This window comes from Canis lupus, chromosome 35 (genome assembly GCF_048164855.1).
Source record: "Canis lupus baileyi chromosome 35, mCanLup2.hap1, whole genome shotgun sequence".
NCBI classification, from domain to species: domain Eukaryota; kingdom Metazoa; phylum Chordata; class Mammalia; order Carnivora; family Canidae; genus Canis; species Canis lupus.
The window spans coordinates 6,326,741-6,349,600 of record NC_132872.1 but is presented as its reverse complement, the minus strand read 5'-3'; the positions used below and the strand labels follow the sequence as shown (position 1 = coordinate 6,349,600).

The window sequence follows — 22,860 nt, the reverse complement described above, 5'->3', positions numbered from 1 at the left end:
TCATAGTTAAAACAGAATTTTATCTGAAAGAATTTTTTCCTGTGCTGAATCCTAGGATTTTTAAAAAAGTAGTTCTTTTAGAAATAAGATAGAAAATGAATTCAACAAATGTTTGGTAGAAAAGAGTGAAGTACCCTTCAAATGACCATTTGTTCTCTCACCTTAATAAAGTCCAAGAGCACCCTTCTTATATTAGAGAAATATGAAATTAAATAATAAATGTGAAAAGTTGAAGTAATCTTGACAAGTTTTTGAGAATAATGTTGAAAATATTTATTTAGAAGACACCTTTGGTAGGAAAACAGCAAAACAACAGAAAATTTCACATAAACAGAATGTCGTGCTGAGGTTAGTTCCACATAAAAGCCACATTCTTAATTTGTATGTGTGGCCATGGATGGTCGTGTGGAAAAAGGAAAATAGAACTGCAAAAAGTGGGAAGACAACTCTTTGCTTACTGCCTGAAAATCTTATTTGGAGAGGAATCTCTGGAAAGCCATGAGTAAAAGATAGCTCTAGTCTACTAGCATGCCAGAGGCAGAACCAAAATAATCTAAAATAAAGGATTTGTGTCATTTCTCTGGATAGCTTCCTAAGGGGGTTTGGTTCCACCAATGAATAAAGTTCCTAATTCTAAACTAAACTCATCCTTTGGAACATCAATCTCATCTCCTGCTTCTTCCCCAAGCTTCTTCCACCAAGGTGCCTGTATATGCTTCAGGGCAGTAAGATGGGCCTGCTTGGCCTTAGCTGCCACAGGCCTGGATCTACTTAGGAAGAGTTCAGGTTCTTTCCCTTCTGCCTCCTTCAGACTCGGTGCCTCTGTAATAAACAGAAAATAAATAGGTGAGTAGAAGAGTTCTGTACCAAACAAGTAGGAACTTGGAAACTATAGAGTTGGAACTCTGCTATAAAGCAGGGACAGGGTTCCAACTCTGAATCTTCACCATTGCTAGCTATAGATGGTATATGACTATTCACAAGTTGTAGGTGTGGCTGATAGCAACTGCCCACCCCCCACTGTGTTTAAAAGAATAAAAAAAAAAAGATGTAGCTTTTTAAAGATGATTTAAAAAACATGAATTCTTTAAATATAGTAGAACCCCATCCTATATATGAGAGGCTCAATTACACCCCTCTATCTATTAAAAAATACAAAATTCGAAAGTAATGGCACTAAATAGAGAACTCTGGCCTTCTCTGCTCCATATATATTAAAAGTGTTTCACAGGTGGATTCAAACACTGTGGCTTCATGGATGAGATCTCTCACTAAATGTCCCTGTGAGCAGATGAATTACCTTTTGTGAAAGCACTTCATTAAAAATTATAAAATGGCATTGTAACTACGGTCATCACCAACTCCTAAAATATGATCAAAAGCTTTTGAGATTACACAAAAGAACCTAGCTAGTAGGGCTCAGCACCTTTATAATTAGTAACTACTGTCTGAGTTGATACCTCTGAAGGATAGCAAGGCTCGGAAGAGCAGCCAAAAAGGAGCTTATGGGATTTGTATTTGAAAAGATCACGGGCTGGCATGTTCTGGATCTAGAAATTTCTCAGGACAAGAGACAGTCTAAACCATTAAGTGGTATTTTCCTTCTGAAGATTTTAGATGTCACAAAATCTTGCATAGGGTGTTCATTTTAGGAAACAAAAATGGAACAAGCACATACTCATTAACTGTTCAATGTTGGTGCTGATCTGAGCCATCAGAGCCTCCCTGTGCTGCTGGGCTCTCTCTTCTAGGGCCCTGCCCATAAGGTAGTGTTGCAGTTGTTCTTGAGCTTGGGAATGGAGCTCTCTGCTAGTCATATCTGACATTTGAGAGCTCTGGGAAGAAAGAACAGAAATATTATTACAGGAGATACACATACACCCACACCCATGTTTTGCTCAACCACTTAGAAGAGGTTTCAGCATGTTTAGCTGCCTCTCATCCTATCAGTTGAATCTCATCTAGCTTGTTCTCTTGTGCAAGCATTAAATAGCCTTTTAAAAGCAGCTTCAGATAAAAATTCAGGGGGTAGTTTCTTTCTGGTGTGCTCCTGTGGAATTCTGAGAGAAGAGTTAAGATTGAGAGACCACAGGGAAAACTACAAATGGTTTGGTAAAAATACTGGCCTGGAACAGGAGTAACAAGGAAACCTCTTGTTCCAGACCCCACCTGACAGACTCCATCACCCTAAACTTAAATAAGTTTAGGACCTGTCCTCGGTCCTAAACTTATTTAAACCATAATGTTAGAATTGCTTCTGGTTTCACAGATTAAGGTACAAAATCTAAAGGACCATATTCCTTTGGCTATGCAATTACTTTGAAGACAATTAGTTCAGAGAAGTATCAGAAAATCTTAACTCTGAAGCTGATAAAGCTTTTGATTATCACAACTTCTCAAATATTCCAGTTCCTGGCTCTGGTCTGGGATGCAGTCCCTCTCCAGCTACCACCATACTTTTCAGTCACAGAATCTTAAACAGCAGCACTAGAATATGACTAAGGCACTACTTCTTTTTTAAACAAGAGCATGCATCAAAATCATACATAATGCATTAAAAAAGGAAAGAGAGAGAGAGAAAGAGAAATCAAAGACCTCAATGTAAGAGATAAAACTATAAAACTCTTAGAAGAAAAGATAGAGGGAAAGCTTCATGACATTAGGTCTGGCCATTTCCCAAATATAACACTGAAGATAGTTATAACAAAAGGTAAAATAGACAAGTTGAACTTCCATCCAGAAATTTTTAATTTCTGCGCAGCAAAGGATACTATAAACTGAGTAAAAAGGTAACACACAGAATAGGAGAAAATATTTGTGAATCACATACCTGATAAAATATTAATATCCAGAACATATAGATAACTCCTAAAGCTCAATACCGCCCCCCCCAAAAAAAAAAAACCAAACAACCTGATTAAAAAATGGGCAAAGAACTTGAATGGACATTGTTAACTAAACTGAATTTAAATTAAAAAAGAAGATATTCCAATGGCCAATAAAAGATGCTCAAAATCAGTAATCATTAGGGAAATCCAAATCCATTCACAATGATATACCACCTCATACTCCTTAGGATGTGAAAGTAACAATAGGCGAGGATATGGAGAAACTGGAACCCCTATGCACTGCCAGTGGGAAAGTAAAATGGATCAGTGCATTGGAAAATAGTACGGAGGTTTCTCAAAAAAACAGAAATAAAATTACCGTAAGATTTAGCTATTCTGCTCCTGGGCATATGCCCCCCAAAATTTAGAGCAGTGATATGAATAGATATTTGTATATACATGTTCAAGGCAACACTATTCACAATAGCCAAAAGGTGGAAGCAATCCAAGTGTCCATCAATAGCTGAATGGATAAACAAAATGGGGTATATACTTATAATGGAATATTATTCAACCTTAAAAAATTCTTTAAAAAATGAAAAAGCTATGATGTGGATGAACCTTAAAGACATTGGACTAAATGAAATAAGTCAGTCACAAATGGATAAATACTGCATGATTCCACTCATAGCAGATACTCAGCATACTCTAATTTATAAATATGGGGGAGTGGCAGAGGGAGAGGGAGGAGCAGGCCCTGAGCAGGGAGCCCGATGGGGGGGGCTTGATCCCAGGACCCTGGGATCATGATTTGAGCTGAAGGCAGCCACTTAACCAACTGAGCCACCCATTTGTCCCAACACATCCCTTTAAAAATATGAATGTATGAACAATGTCCTTCTCTCTTTTTTTTTTTTTTAAGATTTTTGTTTATTTATTCATGAGAGAGATGGAGAGAGAGAGAGAGAGAGGCAGAGACACAGGCGGAAGGAGAAGCAGGCTCCATGCAGGGAGCCCAATGTGGGACTTGATCCTGGACCCCAGGATCACGCCCTGGGCTGAAGACAGGCACTGAACTGCTGAGCCACCCACAATGTCCTTCTCTGCTAAGTCTAACATCTGTGTAATCTCTAAACTGGTTGGATTACATATCCTCCTCATTATGAGTCATGTCTTCTTACCTCTGTATATGCCTGTTACTCTGATTGGATGCCAGACATTGTAACTTGTACTTTGTTGAATGCTGGATATATATATATTGGTATTTCTAAAAATCTTGAGGTTTTTTTTTTTCTGAGATGTGGTTAAATTACATTAAAAAACTTTTGATCTTTTTGGCTCCTGCTTTTATGACTTGTCTAGCAGAATGCATCAGTCTACACTATTTACTTTCTACTACTAAGGCAAGACTCCTAATCATTCTTTCTGATGTCCTGTGAATTAAGCTTTTCCGGTCTATTTGATGGGAGTATGTACTATTCTTGCGCCAGTGTTGAGTATCAGGCACTGTTCTCTCTTTGAAGATGACTGTTTCCTTGGCCCTGGGTAGTTTCCTTACATACACATGCTAATCAGATTCCTGAAATATACTCAAGGGGTAATATTCTGCAGATATCTGATGTGCTCTTTGTCTATCTTTTTGCTCTGTACTCTGTCCTATGAAATCTAGCTGCCTTGTTCTCTGTAGACTCTCAGTTTCAGCTCCTCAGCATGGGGATTCCAAAGAGCTCCTCCTCTTTCCTCCTCCTTGTGCTGTGACCTAGAAACTCTCTCAGGGCAATAAGCTAGCGCCCACTTTGTTCCCTCTCAATAATTATAACCTTCTTTGTTTGATGTCCATGGTCTTGAAAACCACTGTTTCATGTATTTTATCTTTTTTGTTTCCCAGTGGTTTCAGGAAGGAAGTAAATCCAGTCCCTTTTACTCCATCTTGCCTCTCAGGAATTACTAACCTTCACTGTCTAATGTCCATGGTCTTGAAAACCATTTTTTCAGATGGGAAGTAAATTCAGTCTCTGTTACTCCATTTTGGCTAGAAGTAGAAGTCAGAACTTTTTTCTGTCAACCTGACATTAGAAATGGCAATGACCATGTCTTACTGATATACTATAGGAAATAATCAATTTGAAGCAGTCTCCTTCCCTACTGACTATACTATGGCCCATATAATTAAAAGGCCCCAAATCCCTTAACTCTATGGTAAAGCCACCGTATTACCTTATACCAATAGTAAATGCACAAATACATACAATACAATGTTTTATTGGTGAATATCATGCACTGAAAAAATGTAACACTAATATGGCACAGAAGCCTGCATACCGGATGTCTTCTGAGATAGTCATCCACTTGTTGCTTTAATTCAACTCTCCGTGCATCGGTGAGATCTTGAAGTCCTCGCCAAGGAGCAAATAGTTTCTTTTTCTTACGGCACTTTGCTAGGAATTTAAGAGTCTGGGGCAAAAAAAGATTTGTGATTTTTCATTCCTGACTAACAGAATTATTTTATTCTACAACATATGGTAACAACATTATAACAGTTGTTAACTGAGTATGCATGGGGAGAGGGATGGGATTGTGACTAAAGTGAGGGAGGACAATGACTTTTTAATGATATTCTTTTGTTGTGTTTTAATATTTTACAAGTATATATTCATGTATTATCTGTATGTAAGCAAAAGAGAGGAAAAAATAGGAAGTGAGTTCTTAGTTCTAGTCCCTTATAAATTCTGACTTGGGGCATAGTATAGTAAGCAATTAGGAGGAAAAAACTGGAAATAAGTTCTTGTCTCAATACTAGTCACTTATAGACTGTGTCTGATTTTGGGCAAGTCACTTGATCTCCACAAGATGGGTTCTGTGTCTATAGAAAACACAAACCCCAATTCTACTTAGACTACAAAAATGTGAGGACAAAAGGGACAGTATATAAGAAAAAACTTGGTAAAGGGACAGTATATAAAAAAAAAAACTCGGTAAATGAGAAAATATTGTAAAATTGTAAAGTATGGGCCAAATAATGAAAGTACTTTCTGAATGTTCTTCCTTGTGTCCTTCAGAAAGAACTCCCAGTAAATCTAGAAGTCTTGAACAGGCAAGATTTGGAGAAAATTTGAAATTATTCTGCCCAATTTTTTTTTCACTCTTCCTTGTAGTTTTTATTTTCATCAAAGTTATATTTCACATTGCTTTAAGGGAAAGGTTGGCAAATTATGGCCCCCATACCAAATTCAGCCTGCTGCTTGTTTTTGTATGGCTTAAGAGTTCAGAACGGTTTTGTACTTTTGTATGGTTAAAAAGTTCAAAAAGGAATATACTGTGACGAGAAAATTATGAAATTCCAAATTCAGTGGCTACAAATAACATATTAACATTTCATGCTTGTGTTTTGACTACAGCTTCCTTTGTGCTACAATTGTAGAGATGAATACTTAAAACAGACTGCATGGCTCACAAAGTATAAATAAAATATTTTACTATTTAGTGCTTTCCAGGAGAAAACTCGTTGATGTAACAATCTATTGTTTAAAATGTCAGTTTTATATGAATTCTTACTCACCACCCACCCAAAAAAAACCCCCTGCAGTTCTCTGCCCCTTCTCTCAAAGATAACAACTTTAACACTTTCAGGTTTTTCTTTTGATGTTTATGTCCATCTACTTTTCTGTCAGTTTTCAGGTATAGGTATTATCTATGGACTTTCTTGTATGGAAGATAAGGATTTAGCTTAGGTCTCTTTCACTGCTTGCTCTCCCACATACTTTCCATATCCCTAAACATCCAATATTATGATAAATTTAGTTACATCAATGCCCAATGTTTACATAATTATGACTACATCAAGGTCATTCAATTTTGATCCACATAGTATATAATTTACTTTCCCTTTTTTGCACATTTTAAAATTTTCTCTAGAATTAGTGTTTTCCTGTGCTTACTTTTCTACATACTTATCACTGATTATGTATCTAAACTCTGTCTTAATGCTTAATACATTAAAACATATCAGACATTCTGTCAAATTTATTTTGCTGGACATATATTTATTCTGGAGCTTTCTGACCCACTCCAACCTAAACTGACTACTCTCTATGCCTGGTATCTCCATTCACCATCATCTTGGTGACTCCTTTTCATCTTTCTTTTCATTTTCCTATATTCTACATTGTCTTTTTTCTTGGGTAACTTCTTTGTTTTAAAGACTTTGTGGGCAGCCCCGGTGGCGCAGCGGTTTAGCGCCGCCTGCAGCCCCGGGCGTGATCCTGGAGAACCTGGATCGAGTCCCACGTCGGGCTCTCTGCATGGAGCCTGCTTCTCCCTCTGCCTGTGTCTCTGCCTCTCTCTCTCTCTGTCTCTATGAAGAATAAATAAATAAAATCTTAAAAAAAAAAAAAGACTTTGTGATGCATGAAAATGTCTTTAGTCTACCCTTACCTTAAATTGATGGTGTGGGTGGAAATCATTTTCCCTCAAATATATAACAGCCTTAATCTAATACATTTTAGCTACCAGGTTTTGTTCTGTTCTTTCTTTCAAATGTTTGAATGTTTGACCTCTTGGACTGGTTATCTTTTTGTTTTTTCCCTGCTCTATAGATTTCCCAAACTTTTCCCTAGCCCTTTTGTCTTTTATTTTTTCTTCTGCTGATTTTGATTCTATTTGTTCCCTTTTATATAGCATCTCGGTTTTGTTTCATGCATTATCCTCTCTTAGCTCTGAGGAAATAATAGATTTTTAAAAAGTTTTCTTATCCGTGCAATGCCTCTATTTCCATCAAGTACTTTTATTGTGTTTATTTTGGCCTCAGCTTTTCTCAGATACCCAATGACATTTTGAGCTATTTTTAAGAGTGAGCCCTAAGAAGGTGTTTAGAAATTCTGGATAGGTAGGTAGGGCTTAACCACCATACTTCAATACAGAAAGACCGAAATGAGCTGTTTCTTTGAAGTATACCATTGTGAGTATACTTGTAACTTTTCTCAGATTTCCTGAAGAAAATATTCTCCATCTACTCTTTTTAAGAGATAAGCCTGGCTGACAGCACACTGGAACCTAAGGGGAGAAAAAAAAAAAAGGGCTGGAGGTCTTCTCACTCAGTATATAAAATTTCTGTAATATCTCTGTTTTAGTATGTTATTGGAGCCTTCAACTGTGCTTACAGCCTCCTGTTGAGAGACCCTCTCCTTTCCTTGGATTCTTTCCTTTACTTGATGATTCTTCTTTGCCTCTCCTTCTCTCTCCTCTACCTCCTGCTTTTAGTACCACTCTAGGCTTAACATGTTATGCTGGGAACCTTAGAATTAAGGTACCAGAACAGAAGAATCTCTGTTCCTAGATCAAAAAAGGCCACCTTGACCATTTCTTCATTCTTTGTCATTTCAGGACTCTCTGAAATTATATTTCTCTCCTTGTTTTTTATTTTCTCAACTGCTAATGGTTTGTTTTACTAAGTGTTTTTGTGGTCAGTCTGTAATGGATATGTATAATAGTGCTGTAATACTTTTCTGCTATAATCAAGTGGCAAAAATTACCCTCATTCTGGCCCTAAAGACCAGACACCAGCAACCAGCATCTTCCTTCTTAGCCTAAGAGATAAGAAAGCAAGAGAAGAAAATCCTGAGGAATTAAAAGGGAAAATGCAGTGAACTCTTCAAATTTAATTTCAACACTATGCCACTACGGAGAAGTCCAAGTTGCCTATGTTAAACGTGTATAATTTGAAATTAGCAGTTTTACACAGGGTTTTTCAATTTCTAGCTACATGAGAATGCCTTTGCTTTTGCACAAAATAAGGGAGGGAGAAAGGTAAATAACGGTTTTGGTCTTTCTTCCAGTTCTGGCCTTTTCCTGCCCAAAACACTAAAAACCAGTTCCTTCTAAGGGACAAGTTCAATGAAATGATACTCCTACTACTTTCAGTGAAACTAGTGAAGTATTCCTTTTTCTTTCTTACTAAGATCAGTTGCTGCACTAACAGAAATATAATAGAAGTCATATATGTAATTTTAAATTTTCTTTCTTTCTTTCTTTCTTTCTTTCTTTCTTTCTTTCTTTCTTTCTTTCTTTCTTTCTTTCTTCTTTCTTTCTTTCTTTATTTTTTTAAAAGATTTTATTTATTTATTCATGATAGACATAGAGAGAGGCAGAGGGAGAAGCAGGCTCCATGCCAAGAGCCTGACGTGGGACTCGATCCCGAGACCCCAGGATCGCGCCCTGGGCCAAAGGCTGGCACCAAACCGCTGAGCCACCCAGGGATCCCCTGTAATTTTAAATTTTCTAGTAGCCATATAAAAAAAGAAAAAAATTGGTGAAATTAATATATTGTATATACTAAGTTATTAAACATATTAGAACTCAATATATGTAAATTATTGGCACTTCCACATGTATTCACTGTAAAAATTATTAATGAAGTATTTTATATTTTACACTCTCATACTAAGTTTTCAAAATATGGGGGCAATTTACACTTACAGCACATTTCAATTTCAACTAGCTATCTGTCAAGTACTGAGGTAGTCACATATGGTTAGTAGGTATTGTATTGGACCCAGTATATATACAAGTCTATAGTATGTCTTAGAAAAAGATACTTCAAAAAAAAAAAAAAAAAAAAAAAAAGAAAAAGATACTTCAAAATGTAGCAAAATGCATCATTTACTGATCACTGATTGCCCTATTTGAATTTTCTCAACTACTTTCATTTTTCTTCCCTCTCTATACTTCATAATTTTTCATTCTTTTTCCTCTTTGAAAGGAATCCTCTTCTCATCTATTTTTTGGCTAGCTTTGCTTTGACTTCACCATTATTTTTAGTAATGAGTTGCAAACACTAAAAACATGACCTAACCCATCCTTTTTTATTCTTACCATGGAGATCCATATTCCTTTTGGGTGGGGGAGATATGAAGCAGATGTGACTAATCTTTTTCCTCTTATGCCAAAGAAAAGTGTGAAAGCCAAACCAACTTTGCATTCATAGACCTCAGATATTCTCCAATAAGGACCTCTATGCTTCTTTCTCTAAGGAATGGTGGACAAACTGGGGTATCTCACTTTAGAGTGTAGGACCCTTTTATAAAATTTTGGGCTCATCTAAATAGGCAAGGCAGTAATTCAATTTAATAAGGGCCCAGTTGATTCTTTGATAGAGAAGAGTTTTAAAAAGGAAGTAGGCATGAGGTAAAGGTATTAGAAAGGACCCAAAGGTTCCTCTAAAAGAAGTATGTCTAATACCAATATCCATGGGTTCTTAGATGGGCCTGTTTAACAGAGGGTGAAACAGAGATGTAGGTGTGGTTTGGTGAAGGTATAGGATTATTTGTTGCAGATAGACCTTGACATCACCAGAAAAGTCTGAGGAAGAAGGATGCAGCAGATAAATACCTTCCTATTTCTGTAATACTTACTCTATCCTATTTTTTTAGTTTTAAATAATCTTTGTAAAACGTAATCACAGAGAATTAAGAAAGAAACTATACAAAATCTATCGCTGTGAAAAACTGAAATTAACCCAAACTTCAGCAATAAAGAACTATAAAATGCTATAGGACCTGATATCCTAAAATGAAAGTTAACAGGTATAACTGAATAACAGATGTTAGGAAAATTGGTCATTAAATGAAATAAATAGCCTTGTGTGCCATGCTTTTCCAAGGCAATAAAATATTACTAAATCTGAGGAATATTATCATTTAAGAAAGTGATTCTATAATTCAAGAATTATATTGATCCAGTTATATCCGATACATTTTATGTACATTAAAAAAATAAACTATGATGGGCTGAACTAGTACAGGCTTTGCAATTCACAAAATACCTTCCCATAAATTGGGTCATCTCTATTCACATAACAGCTGAGTGAAAAGGGTAGGGTAAATATCCATTCATACATCAAGCACATACTGAGAGCTGACAACAATAGATAAGACTTAGTTCTTTACCTCTGAGGAAGTCACAGCCAAGGAAAGAAAGAAAAATTAACAAATAACTGCAGTATGATAAATGGTGTACAAAGTTCTATGTAAGTAGTAAGGACTGAGTGTCTAAATCAGTTTGTCCAATGGTAAAGAGGTTCTTATTTTATAGAAACTAAGACTCAGAAAACCTAAGTGACTAGACCAATAGTTTACAGCAGGTATATACAAAGTCAGCTTTGAATTCATGTTTTTGCCTCCTAATCCAGTAGTCTTTTTGCTACGTTAGACTCACTGCTCTTTGAAGTATGACAGCTGCTTTATATTCCGTGAGAGATGGCCTCTGTTGGCGAAAATTTTTCCTTTCCCTGTACCCTCTCCAGTGTTTCTGGATAATCAAGGCTGATTTCTCTTCTATTTCCCGATTATATTTTTCCACCTGACCTAAAAAGATGACAGACACTATTACAACATACTCAACTGCTATGCTTTCTCAATTTCTGGAATCAGGATAATGATAACAACACTCCTACAGTTTTTTTGTTTCTTTAAATATTGTTCATTAATTTCCCCAATTTTATTATTTTACAATGATTCTAACATAGCCGGAAAAAAAGTCCAAAAATTTTCTCAGATTATGCATGTTCTTTAGGGAAAAGATTCATATACTTTTTGTGGCAGAGGAATGAAAAAGGGTTAAAAATCCAGGAGCAAGAATATTTAGAAAAAAGAATACAAGTATGTGGCTAGGAATTCAATCCATACCATCAGAGGGAAAAGGCAAAATGCATGTATGTTAACTACTCTGTGTACTTCCAAATTTCTCTTAAGTCTACAGATGACTACAGGTGACTCTCTTTTTACCTTCTGGGAGGTGCTATATGTGAGAGAAAGAAAGAACTCTAGGATGTCTCACAAATGGGAAATTGAGTACACTGCTGGTGCTATTACCTGAGATGGTATTCAGGGAGGGGAAATGGGTAGAGCGAGGGGGGAGATAATAACCAGTTTTTGGGATGCCTGTAGATATCTAACTAAAGGTATCCAACAGGGAGCTGGCTACAGAGTTGTGCTGTCCAACCGCAAATGGTTACTTTAAATAAGGTTAAAAATTCATGTGCTTGTGTGCACTAGCCACGTTTCAAGTACTCAATGGCCATGTCTAACCAGTAGGAACTATATTCAACAGTGCTGATAAAGAACATTTCATTTGTAAAAAGTTCTATTAGGAAGTGCTGGTTTAGGGGCACTTGGGTGGTTTAGTCGGTTAAGCATCTGCCTTCGGTTCAGATTGTGCTTCCAGGGTCCTGGGATTGAGCTCCATGCAGGGCTCCCTGCTAGGAAGAGAGTCTGCTTCTCCCTCTTCCTTTACCCCTCACCCCTACTTGCGTTCACTTTCTCTCTCTCTCAAATAAATAAATAAAATCTTTATTTTTTTTTAAAAAAAAGGAAGTGCTGGTTTAGAGCTTGAGAAGATGAAGATGCAAACAAGATTTGAGTGTGCTAAGCACTCAGTAGTTGAAGCTATAATTATGGATAGGATACCACAGGAAGAGCAACATGAGAATAAGAAGTGAAGATGGAAACCTGGGAAACATCTATATTTAAGGAAAAAGGAAAAATAAGAGGTTAGCAAAGAATACTGGGAATAAGTGGTAGGAAGGGAAGAGGAAGAACAAAAAAAAAATCTTGAAACCATTCAGATTCCCATACTATAATATTAATTTCAGCTTAGTGTGTAAAAAATGTCAAGATGTGATGGAACTGGAGGATATTATGCTGAGTGAAGTCAATCGGAGAAGGACAATCATTATATGGTTTCACTCATATGGGGAATATAAGAAATAGTGAAAGGGATTATAGGGAAAATGAGTGGGAAAAATTAGAGAAAGTGACAAAACATGAGAAACTCCTAACATTTTCCTGGGAAATGAACAAGGGGTAGTGGAAGGGGAGCCAGGCTAGGGGGGATAGAGTGACTGGGTGATGGGCACTGAGGGGGGCACCTGACAGGATGAGCACTATATGTTGGCAAATTGAACTTCAATAAACAAAAATACATAAACAAAAACAAAAGCAAACAAAAATGGCAAGATGTCACAAGGTTTATACTGCGATATGAGTAAAGTTCTGATTCCAGAATGTAGCAGTATTCTAACTCCTTACGTAAAATCAAGGGGATTGTTTCTGAAAGCTAACTTTAAGCACATCTTTTTATGTTTCACTAATTTATTTGAAAGATAAGAAAACTTGTGGAGAGATCACTCATCATCAACTAATAGGCTTTAATAAAAAAAAAAGTGACTTTTTTTTCTGACTCGAGATTTTTTTTTCCTTTTTTTTTTTTTTTATTGGTGTTCAATTTACTAACATACAGAATAACACCCAGTGCCCGTCACCCATTCACTCCCACCCCCCGCCCTCCTCCCCTTCTACCACCCCTAGTTCGTTTCCCAGAGTTAGCAGTCTTTACGTTCTGTCTCCCTTTCTGATATTTCCCACCCATTTCTTCTCCCTTCCCTTATTTTCCCTTTCACTATTATTTATATTCCCCAAATGAATGAGAACTCGAGATTTAACTGAGAAAGGTTTACCTGAGAAAGGAGAAACAAGAAAAAGGTACAAATTAAAAGAAAAAATCATCAGGTAGCAGGAAATCTGGTTCATTAAAAGACACTTATAAAACTGACATCGCCACCTACCTGGATGAACTATTTCGAGCATACTCAGCCGTAATTCTCGGGACAATCTCATGGCTCTCTGTCTTTGAAGTTGCAACTGTAATCTGCGGTCCTCTTCTTCTTTCTGCTTATTTAGCTTTAGTAATATCTTGGTTCGTTTAGATCTGTGATAGAAACATTAAGTACCTTATACACAATTTTTTCATAAATGATATACCCATTTAAAGATGTGAAAAAATGTTTAACCTCACTAATAATTATATACATGCAGTTTGTTATATGCAGTAACAAATTGAAAACAAACTGTATATCCCACAATAGGGAATTGGATAAATAAATTACTGGTTCATTCACTAGACAGGATTCTATGAACCATAAAAATATAAAAATTTCAAAAAATATTTAGCAAATTGGGAGAGTACCTAAATCTAATGTCAAGTGAAAATAAAATCAGGATATAGAAAACATCCAAAACATGTTATAAACATGTATTACATACATAAAAAAAACCCCAAAGGATTGAAAAACAAAATTTCAAGAGTGATTTTTATTTTTGCTGCATGGAATGATTATGAATGATTTTTTTCTTCTTCATGTTCACCTATTTCTCAACTACGGACTAATAATCATTATTATTAGAATCAATTATGAAAATTTTCATGTGGATACAAATAGTTTAACTGGCATCTGTATATTAGCTTTTCTTATTCACCAAAATTTCTCCTTAGCCATTCTACCTAGTTTTGATTGCTTCTTAATTACTTATGTAAGGAGATCACAAATATTAGTCTATAGTGAACATACTCAAAATGCTTTCAGATATCCATAGAAAAAGAAACCAGAAAGGGTAAGAAGAGAATACATTATTCATGTCTATAGACTTGATTTGCTTGTATCTCACTCAAGAGCATTTGCTCTTATATTCTTTTTCAGAATTAAACTGCCAGCAAATGAGGTTCTTCTCTATAGCTTTGTAGACAGGTAGACTTCAAAATAGTTATGGTTATAATGATTTTTAATTCAGTTCTTTTGGAAAAGGAAAAACAAGCATAAAGCAATTTAAAAAATCTTTTAAAACCAAAAAACCTCACAAAATTATTTTGATAAAATTTTTTGTAAGGTTTTCGTTTATTTTATTAGTATTTAACTGCTACTAATTACAATTTAAGTGTTTTCTTAGCTTTACACTTTGTCAAGAGTCAGAGGCTTGTTTCAAAATATCTTTATCATTCTGAAAGGCAGAGAAGACCTCAAAGTGCACATGTACCAAAAAGATAAGGGCTAGGTGAATAGTTTCTAAGTGTCTCTTCCTCTTCCAAAGAGTTGGAAAAGATGTAAGGGGCCTTTATGTTCTCAAAGAATTCTTATAGAACTCTCCCTGCAAAATTCTAGATTGTCTACAACATATAGGTAAGGACATTTTACCCTTTAACTATTTATGGAAGGTAAAAGACAACTGCTGGCCCTAAACAAAACCTCCTTTTAAATTACCTCATTGGTAGATTATGTCTAATATTTCATTATCATTATTTTAAATTTACTACTAGTAAAAGAAACAGTAATAATTAAAATTGTATTGCTAGGGCATTTAATCTGTCAGAAAAATGCGTCTGAGAAAAGCCTGTAAGTAATAAAATACAGTAAAAATGAAAGGACTATGGAACATGGAGGTAGAAGTAAAATTTTTAAATTTTTTTTAGAAGTAAAATTTAAGAAATAGAAATATAGTAGAAAAGTAAAGTTCAAAGACTGAAATGACTATAAATTATAAATATGTATGTTTCTGGATTCATGCTTTAATTTCATATTTGAAAATATTTATTAAGAATTAATGTGATTTTGAATTTGAACGTTTTCCTCCCACTTAGGAACATTCTAGTTAGTTACTAGTAGTTAGTTACTCTGTAGTTCTAGTTAGAGAGTTTCTTAAATCACTAAAAAATGAAAAGAATATTCATTTAACTGGTCTCTTTATAAGAAAGACTACGCATTTGACCATCTGGCATCTGTGTGCACTTCTGAAAAGGAAGAGTGATCAGATATATTCCCAAAATAGTTCATATAAGTATATTCCATGAGTTACATTTAATCAACATGAATCTTTACCATCAAAGAGGGAGCTAGCCCAACTATATATTACTAAGACATCAGAAGTCTCTCAGAATTCCTTTGCCAGAGAATAGTAAGTAGAAACTGGGGAGTCCCATATGAGCTGATTGCCAAAATAGTTGAGTTCGTTAACTCAACAAACATTTATCTGAGTGCTGCCTGCTTGGTACCATCAACTCAGGGAAACAGAGAAGAAACATAGTTCTGCCCTTCAGAGCTCAATTTCAAGGAGAAGTTGAAGGGTAGCAGAATATGCATTTTGGCATAAGGATTATTTTGAGCTGGAGGCAAATGAGAATCCACAAATGTAGAAAGAGCTTTCCAGAGCTTCCCCATAGGATTAAAAGCAGAAACGTCTCACAAACGAACACTAATAAATCCTCCCTCCCAAAGAAGTTTTATGGCCATGAAGAAGATGGAAAGTTGGTGCCAAGATGGACCTAGACAACCCACATATTTCATTAGATTCCAAAATATATTTACCTTTCCAGAATTTCCTTACTTTGGAGGTCTAAAATCCTTTTCTTTTTACCTATCTCTTCGCTATGAATTTATTATTCTTTGTTAAGATGCTATATATGCCCAAGTTCTAACTACTCATTTGACTTAATGGTCATGTGAGGTTTCTTCTGCATCATGGGCACTGTACACGTTAATAAATTGTTTTTCTCTTGTTAATGGTCCCCCCCCCCCCCCATTTTTGTTGTCAGTCTGATGTCCAGGGAATGAACCTAAAATAGGTAAAGGGAAATATTTTTCTTCCCCTACAAAGTGAAACAAGTACAATTAAGACACCAAAACATGAGGGAAGCCTGGGTGGCTCAGCGGTTGAGCATCTGCTTTCGGCTCAGGTCATGATCCTAGAGTCCTAGGATCGAGTCCCACATCGGGCTCCCTGCATGGAGCCTGTTTCTCTCTCTGCCTATGTCTCTGCCTCTATCTCTCATGAATAAATAAAATCTTTTTAAAAATGTATCAGCAGTATGATAAAGGTAGGTAAGTTGGGAGGTTTCCCAAACATAACTGGTGTTAGCTGTTAGCTGTGTCTGAAAATTTTGCTGAGCACCTAATAGAAAATAACGTTTCTGACCATAAAAGATGATTCAGTAAAAAAGAAACCCCCAAGTGGTAAGAGGATGGGCAAAATGGGTAAAGCGGAGTGGGAAGCACAGGCTTCTAGTTATGGCATGAGCAAGTAATGTGGATGAAAGGTATGGAATATGGAATACAGTTAATGGTATTGTAATAGCATTATATGGTGACAGATAGTAGTTATGCTTGTGGTAGCACAGCATAAGTGTAGACCCATCTACATATCACTAAGTTGTATACCTGAAACTAATGTAACTATACATTAGTCTAAAAAAAAGGCAGCTCAAATGGTATCTTATACATCATGAAAAATAAAAAAATAAACCCCCCTCACGAGAGTGCATTATTATTAAAGGTGTGACTACACAAGAGTGCCTCTTGCTGGAATTTAAAAATTCTGATCAATTTGGGCCCATAATTATGAGTGGTAGGCAGTCCCTTCCCCCAACAAAAAAACACAGGAGGGAAAAGTTATTCTGAGATAGCAAGTTGACCACAAAGAGACAGAAATAACCTTTGCAGAAAGCCCAGTTATAAAAAAAGAAAAATTTGCATAAACTATTTCAACTTGAAAAGATGCTGAAGCCTGAGCAAACTTGAAATTAAAAAGTAATAAATAAATAGAACCCAAAGATTAAAACTATACTTCAATCTGTCCCAAAACTTCAAACTCAAAATACTGGAAAAAAACAAATTACAATGTGAGATTTTTTTAAAAGATTTTAATTATTTATTCATGAGAGAAGCAGAGACATAGGCAGAGGAAGAAACAGGCTCCCTGCAGCGAGCATGATGCAGGACTCAATCCCAAAACCCCAGGGTCATGACCTGAGCCAAAGACAGATGCTCGACCACTGAGCCACCCAGGTGTCTCATAATGTGAGATTTAAATAATTCTGGTTTCACAGCTAATCTCTTCTAATGGAAATACTTATAACTGGACTGGTTTTGTTATTCAATGGAATTTCTATTTTAAAATAGTGGAACATTAATTAGATTTTATAGATACACTTTTTTTTTTTTAAGATTTTATTTATTTATTCATGAGAATACACAGGGATGAGAGAGAGAGAGGCAGAGACCCAGGCAGAGGGAGAAGCAGGCTCCATGCAGGGAGCCCGACGTGGACTCGATCCCGGGTCTCCAAAATCACGCCCTGGGAGGAAGGTGGCGCTAAACCACTGAGCCACTCCGGCTGCCCTAGATACACTTTTAAGTGGACAAAAATCTGTAATCCTGGGATACTTTTAAATAGATTTTAATATTACAAGAGAAAGTAAACTGGCAGATTTGACAACTACTATGAGAGTAAAAATTAATTAATTAATTAATTAATTAATTCATCACCATGAGTCCATGGTATAGATGTACCTTTAAATGTAAGAGGGCAGAGAGCTGAGAATGATAGCAAGTAGAATCCATAAGTAATAAATACTCTACCTAAGTTCACCACAGAAGGCAAGGCTATACCAAGAACATCTCAGATTTTTGAAGAGAATAATATACGTTGTGACTCTCAAAGTATTAATCATTTCCCAAATTTATTTGACCACAGAAATCCTTTTAAAAATGTTTTTAAACAAATACATTGCAGGTTCCACAATAAACTTTGAGCAATGCTGTAATGGATTTTAACTGCCTCTCACAAGTATTATTTATTTAACATATCTATTTGTCTAACTGGATCTGAAAACACTAAAAGGCAAAAATGTACCATATGCATTTTTCCCACTATAATTTTTTCTAAGTTCGAGGTAATATGCTAAAAAAAAAAACAAACCCTTTATATTATTATAATCTTAGGAGGGACACAAACAATTATCCCCATTAAATAGATGGGAAGGGCACCTGGTTGAGCATCTGCCTTTGGCTCAGGTCATGAACCCGGGGTCCTGGGATTGAGTTCCGCATCAGGCTTCCCCTTGGTAGTTTGCTTCTCCCTCTGCCTAGGTCTCTGTCTTTCCCTGTGTCTCTTATGAATAAATAAATAAAATCTTTAAAAATAAATTAAATAGATGGGAAACTTGGGGCTGAGAGGTTGCGCATCTTGTCTATGGTCATTCAGCCCAAAGTTGCTGAGGTGAAATACAAAATCAAGTCTGTTTAACTCTCCCAATACCCAGATAGCCTCTTGCATATATTTGGCAATTTTAAAAATTCATGCTTTTTAAAAAACAAACAAAACTCATGCCAATATTAATAATCTATCTTTAACTTCTTTAAAGGCGATTTTCATCAATGACTTAAATCTAAATTTTAGTTCACTATTTTATTTATTTTATTTATTTTTTGTTTTTTTTTAATTTTTATTTATTTATGATAGAGAGAGAGAGAGAGAGAGAGAGAGAGGCAGAGACACAGGCAGAGGGAGAAGCAGGCTCCATGCACCGGGAGCCCGACGTGGGATTCGATCCCGGGTCTCCAGGATCGCACCCTGGGCCAAAGGCAGGCGCCAAACCGCTGCGCCACCCAGGGATCCCTAGTTCACGATTTTAAAACATTTTTATAACTGAGAAATTCATTTGCAGTTATTAAAAGACTAGTTTTAGTTCTCTTAAAAAACTGACTTCTAGAATATGCAAGTTTCACTACAGTGAATGAAAATTTAGCTTTAAGTTTAAGGCTGCTTGAAAAATCACCTCTAAGATGGCTCTATTTCATCGTAAATGACTAGGAAGGAGCTAAGTCATGTAGTTGTGTGGATGTATGTATATGTTATTCTTTCCACTGCCTCTAAGAATCTGGATGAGTCAGTCATATAAAAAAGTGGGCCATGTCTTCAGGATTTCATTTTTTGGTCCACTTCAAACAGATAAATGATAAACTGTGTTATATCTAAATGACTGTATCTACCCATTCCATATTTACTGACAAAACTCAGGTGAATATACTAAAACTTTTATGAACTCATACATGTTTTTACCATAATTATATATGAAGGCAATTTTTTACTTTAAGGGTTAATAATTGACTATCACTGCCTCTCTCTGTAGGCCTGGTCCATGAAAAAGTCTTATCAGGTGAATAGGATTGTGTATTTGTTCCAGCAGATGTTTGTCTTATATTATGTCCTGTGCTTTGAAAGTACGTACATCTAGTTACTGGAGTACTGAAATGTGTTTCAGAATAAGAATGAAAGCAAGAGTAAAAGAAACAGCTGGAGAAGCAAGTGGTTCGAAAGGAGGATCCTGAACTCACTCCTTCCCCCAGATAAACAAGGCTTCAACTAAATATAGAGCAACTCTTTCTGGAAACAACCTAAAGATTAGCTATCCCACAGCGAAAGATATAAAGAAAAAGTCACACAGGGAAGAGTAGAAGGGACAGAGATGCAATCTAGTTCGGATTCATACTACTAGTGCAGTGATCCACAGGGGGAAAGATACCACAGGCACAGAGGTTCAAAACCCCATCAGGCAACCCTGCCCTGAGGACATGCACCTAAAGAAGTGCTCATAATGTCCAGCTTTGAAAATCAGTGGGGGCTTAACTCTGAGACAGTAGGAAGGCTATAGGAAACCAAGATTCTACTCTTTAAGGTCCCATGCACAAATTTACTTGCTCTGAGACCTAGCACAGAAGCAGCAGTTAAAAAAGTGCCTTAGCCATATATATAGGAAATTTACTATTTCCTATATAGGAAATTTACTATTTACTATTTCCTATGATTTTAGGCTGTGTGTGCCAGAGGACCAGGGATCTGTAGGTACTTTCTCTAGGAACAGAAGTACTGGTGTGTTCCATTTCTGACATTATCTATCTACTCTGCTAGCACCACATGTCTCTCTCCAGTGTTGCCCTATGGACTCACCACACCAACTGGCAGGTACCAATGGCTGGAATGAGCACCTTCTAAAAGCATCTCCTGCCTCACTGCATTCAGTGAAAAGCATTGGCCTGGACTGGCACCCACCCAAATTGGCTGACAGGGGCAGTTGTAGATAGCCCCACCTCCCAGTGTGCCCACAAGAGTTGCAGCCCAATCATAAAAGGAGAGAGCGTGAAGCCCACACAGGGAGCACCCCCACAGCACCTGGTTCTGGTGACATAAGGAAGACTGTGCTTCTGGGCCCTCCAGGACACCTTCTATATAAAGCTACTTCTTCAAGACCAGGAATTGATCAACCTAATACATAGAAACAAATATAGAAAGTCAGGCAAAATGAGGAGACAGAGGAATATGGTCCAAATGAAAGAACAAGAAAAAATTTCAGAACTACATGAAATGGAGATGAACAATCTACCAGATAAAGAGTTCAAAGAAATGGTTATGAAGATGCTCACTAAACTTGGGAGAAGAATAGATGAACACAGTGAGAACTTCAACAAATATTAAAAAAAAAAATCAGAGCTAAAGAATAAACAAAATGAAAAATAAACTAGAAGGAAATCAATAGATTAGACAACACAGAGGAGCCAATCAGCAATCTAGAAGACAGTAGAGTGGAAATTATTCAAGCTGAACAGCAAAAAGAATGAAAAACTTGAAAAAATTAGAATAAAGAACTTCTAGGACAAAATCTAATGTACTAACATATGTGTATCAGGGGTCTCAGATGAGTAGAGTCCCAGAAAGGGGTAGAAAACTTATTTGACAAAATAGTAGCTGAAAATTTCCCTAACCTGAGGAAGGAAACAGACATCCATGTCCACAAAGCAAAGAAACTCCAAACAATATTAACCCAAGGAAGTCTACATCAAGATACACAATAATTAAAATATTAAAAATTAAAAGAGAGCATCTTAAAAGCAGCAAGAGATAAACAACTAGTTATGTAACAAGGGAACACCTTCAAGGTTGATTTCTAGCAGAATTTTTGCAGACTAGAAGTTGCATGATATATTCAAGTTCTGAATAGAAAAATCTATACCGGGATCCCTGGGTGGCGCAGCGGTTTAGCGCCTGCCTTTGGCCCAGGGCATGATCCTGGAGACCTGGGACTGAATCCCATGTCGGGCTCCCAGTGCATGGAGCCTGCTTCTCTCTCTGCCTATGTCTCTGCCTCTCTCTCTCTCTCTCTCTCTCTCTCTGTGTGACTATCATAAATAAATAAAAATTAAAAAAAAAAAAAAGAAAAAAGAAAAATCTATACCCAAGAGTACCCAGCAAGATTACCAATCAGAATAGGAGATAAAGTTCCTCAGACAAACAAAAGTTAAAGGAGTTCATCACCACTAAAACCAGACTTACAAGAAATATTAAAGGGACTCCTTTAAGTAGCTAAAGGCTATAACTAGAAGAAAGAAATTTATGAAAAAAAAAATCTCATTGGTAAAAGCAAACATATAAAGACAATGGATGAACCATTTATCAAGCTAGTAAGAACGTTAAAAGACAAAAGTAGTAAAGTGAACTGTACCTAATACAATATATGTCAAAAACAAAAAACATGGTGATGGGGGAATGTTTTAGAATGTGTTCAAACTTAAGCGACTATTAACTTAATATAGTCTACCATAATTAGAATGTTATATATGAACCTTATGGTAACCACAAACCCAAAATCTATGATAGGTACACAAAAAATAAAAAGCCAACCATAACACTAATGAAAGTCATTAAATCACAGAAGAGAGAGCAAGAGAAGAAAAAAACAGAACTACAAAAACAACCAGAAAACCAACAAAATGGCAATAAGTACATACCTGTCATAATTACTTTAAATATAAGTGGACAATACAAAAGACACAGAGCAACTGAATGGATTTAAAAAAGACCCATATACATGCTGCCTACTAGACTCACTTCAGATCTAAGACACATATAGGCTGAAAATAAAGGGATGGAAAAAAGATATTCCATGCAAATAAAACAGTTATAAATAAATATTTATATTTATATGTTTATGTTTATATTAATAAAACAGTTATAAATATATATAAGCACCCAATCAATGTAGAAGCACTTAAATCTACAAAGCAAATATTAATAAATATGAAAGGAGAAAATAACAGTAATACAATAATAGCAAGAACATTAATAAACTACTTAAATCAAAGAATAGATCATCCAGACAGAAAATCAGTAAGGAAAAAGTGAACTTAAACAACATATTAGACCAGATGGATTTAACATATATATATATATACAGATCACTCCATCCCAAAACAGCAAACTACATATTCTTTTCAATTGTACGTGGAATATTCTTGAGGATAAACCACATGATAGGCCACAAAACAAGTCTCAACATATTTAAGACTGAAACATATCAAGCATCTTTTCCAACTACA

At 36.0% G+C, this 22,860-nt stretch overlaps 1 protein-coding gene and 1 long non-coding RNA gene across 3 annotated transcripts in view; one reads left to right on the top strand and one right to left on the bottom strand.

Annotated features, from left to right (window-relative positions):
- Positions 1–248: 248 nt before the first annotated feature.
- IQCB1 (IQ motif containing B1) overlaps positions 249–22,860 on the bottom strand; it is a 66,357-nt gene continuing 43,745 nt past the window's right edge. For both annotated transcript variants that reach the window (XM_072811590.1, XM_072811591.1), the window contains exons 11-15: positions 13,447–13,589; positions 11,040–11,188; positions 5,151–5,282; positions 1,679–1,835; positions 249–822 (exon numbers count right to left, since the gene is read on the bottom strand). In XM_072811590.1, coding sequence (XP_072667691.1) covers positions 593–822; positions 1,679–1,835; positions 5,151–5,282; positions 11,040–11,188; positions 13,447–13,589 — 811 coding nt within the window. In that variant the 3' untranslated portion in view covers positions 249–592. The remainder of the gene's footprint in view (positions 823–1,678; positions 1,836–5,150; positions 5,283–11,039; positions 11,189–13,446; positions 13,590–22,860) is intronic.
- Positions 14,818–22,860, top strand: part of LOC140624684 (uncharacterized) — a 33,591-nt gene continuing 25,548 nt past the window's right edge. Inside the window, exon 1 of the long non-coding RNA XR_012024137.1 lies at positions 14,818–14,835. This is a non-coding gene — a long non-coding RNA (uncharacterized lncRNA). The remainder of the gene's footprint in view (positions 14,836–22,860) is intronic.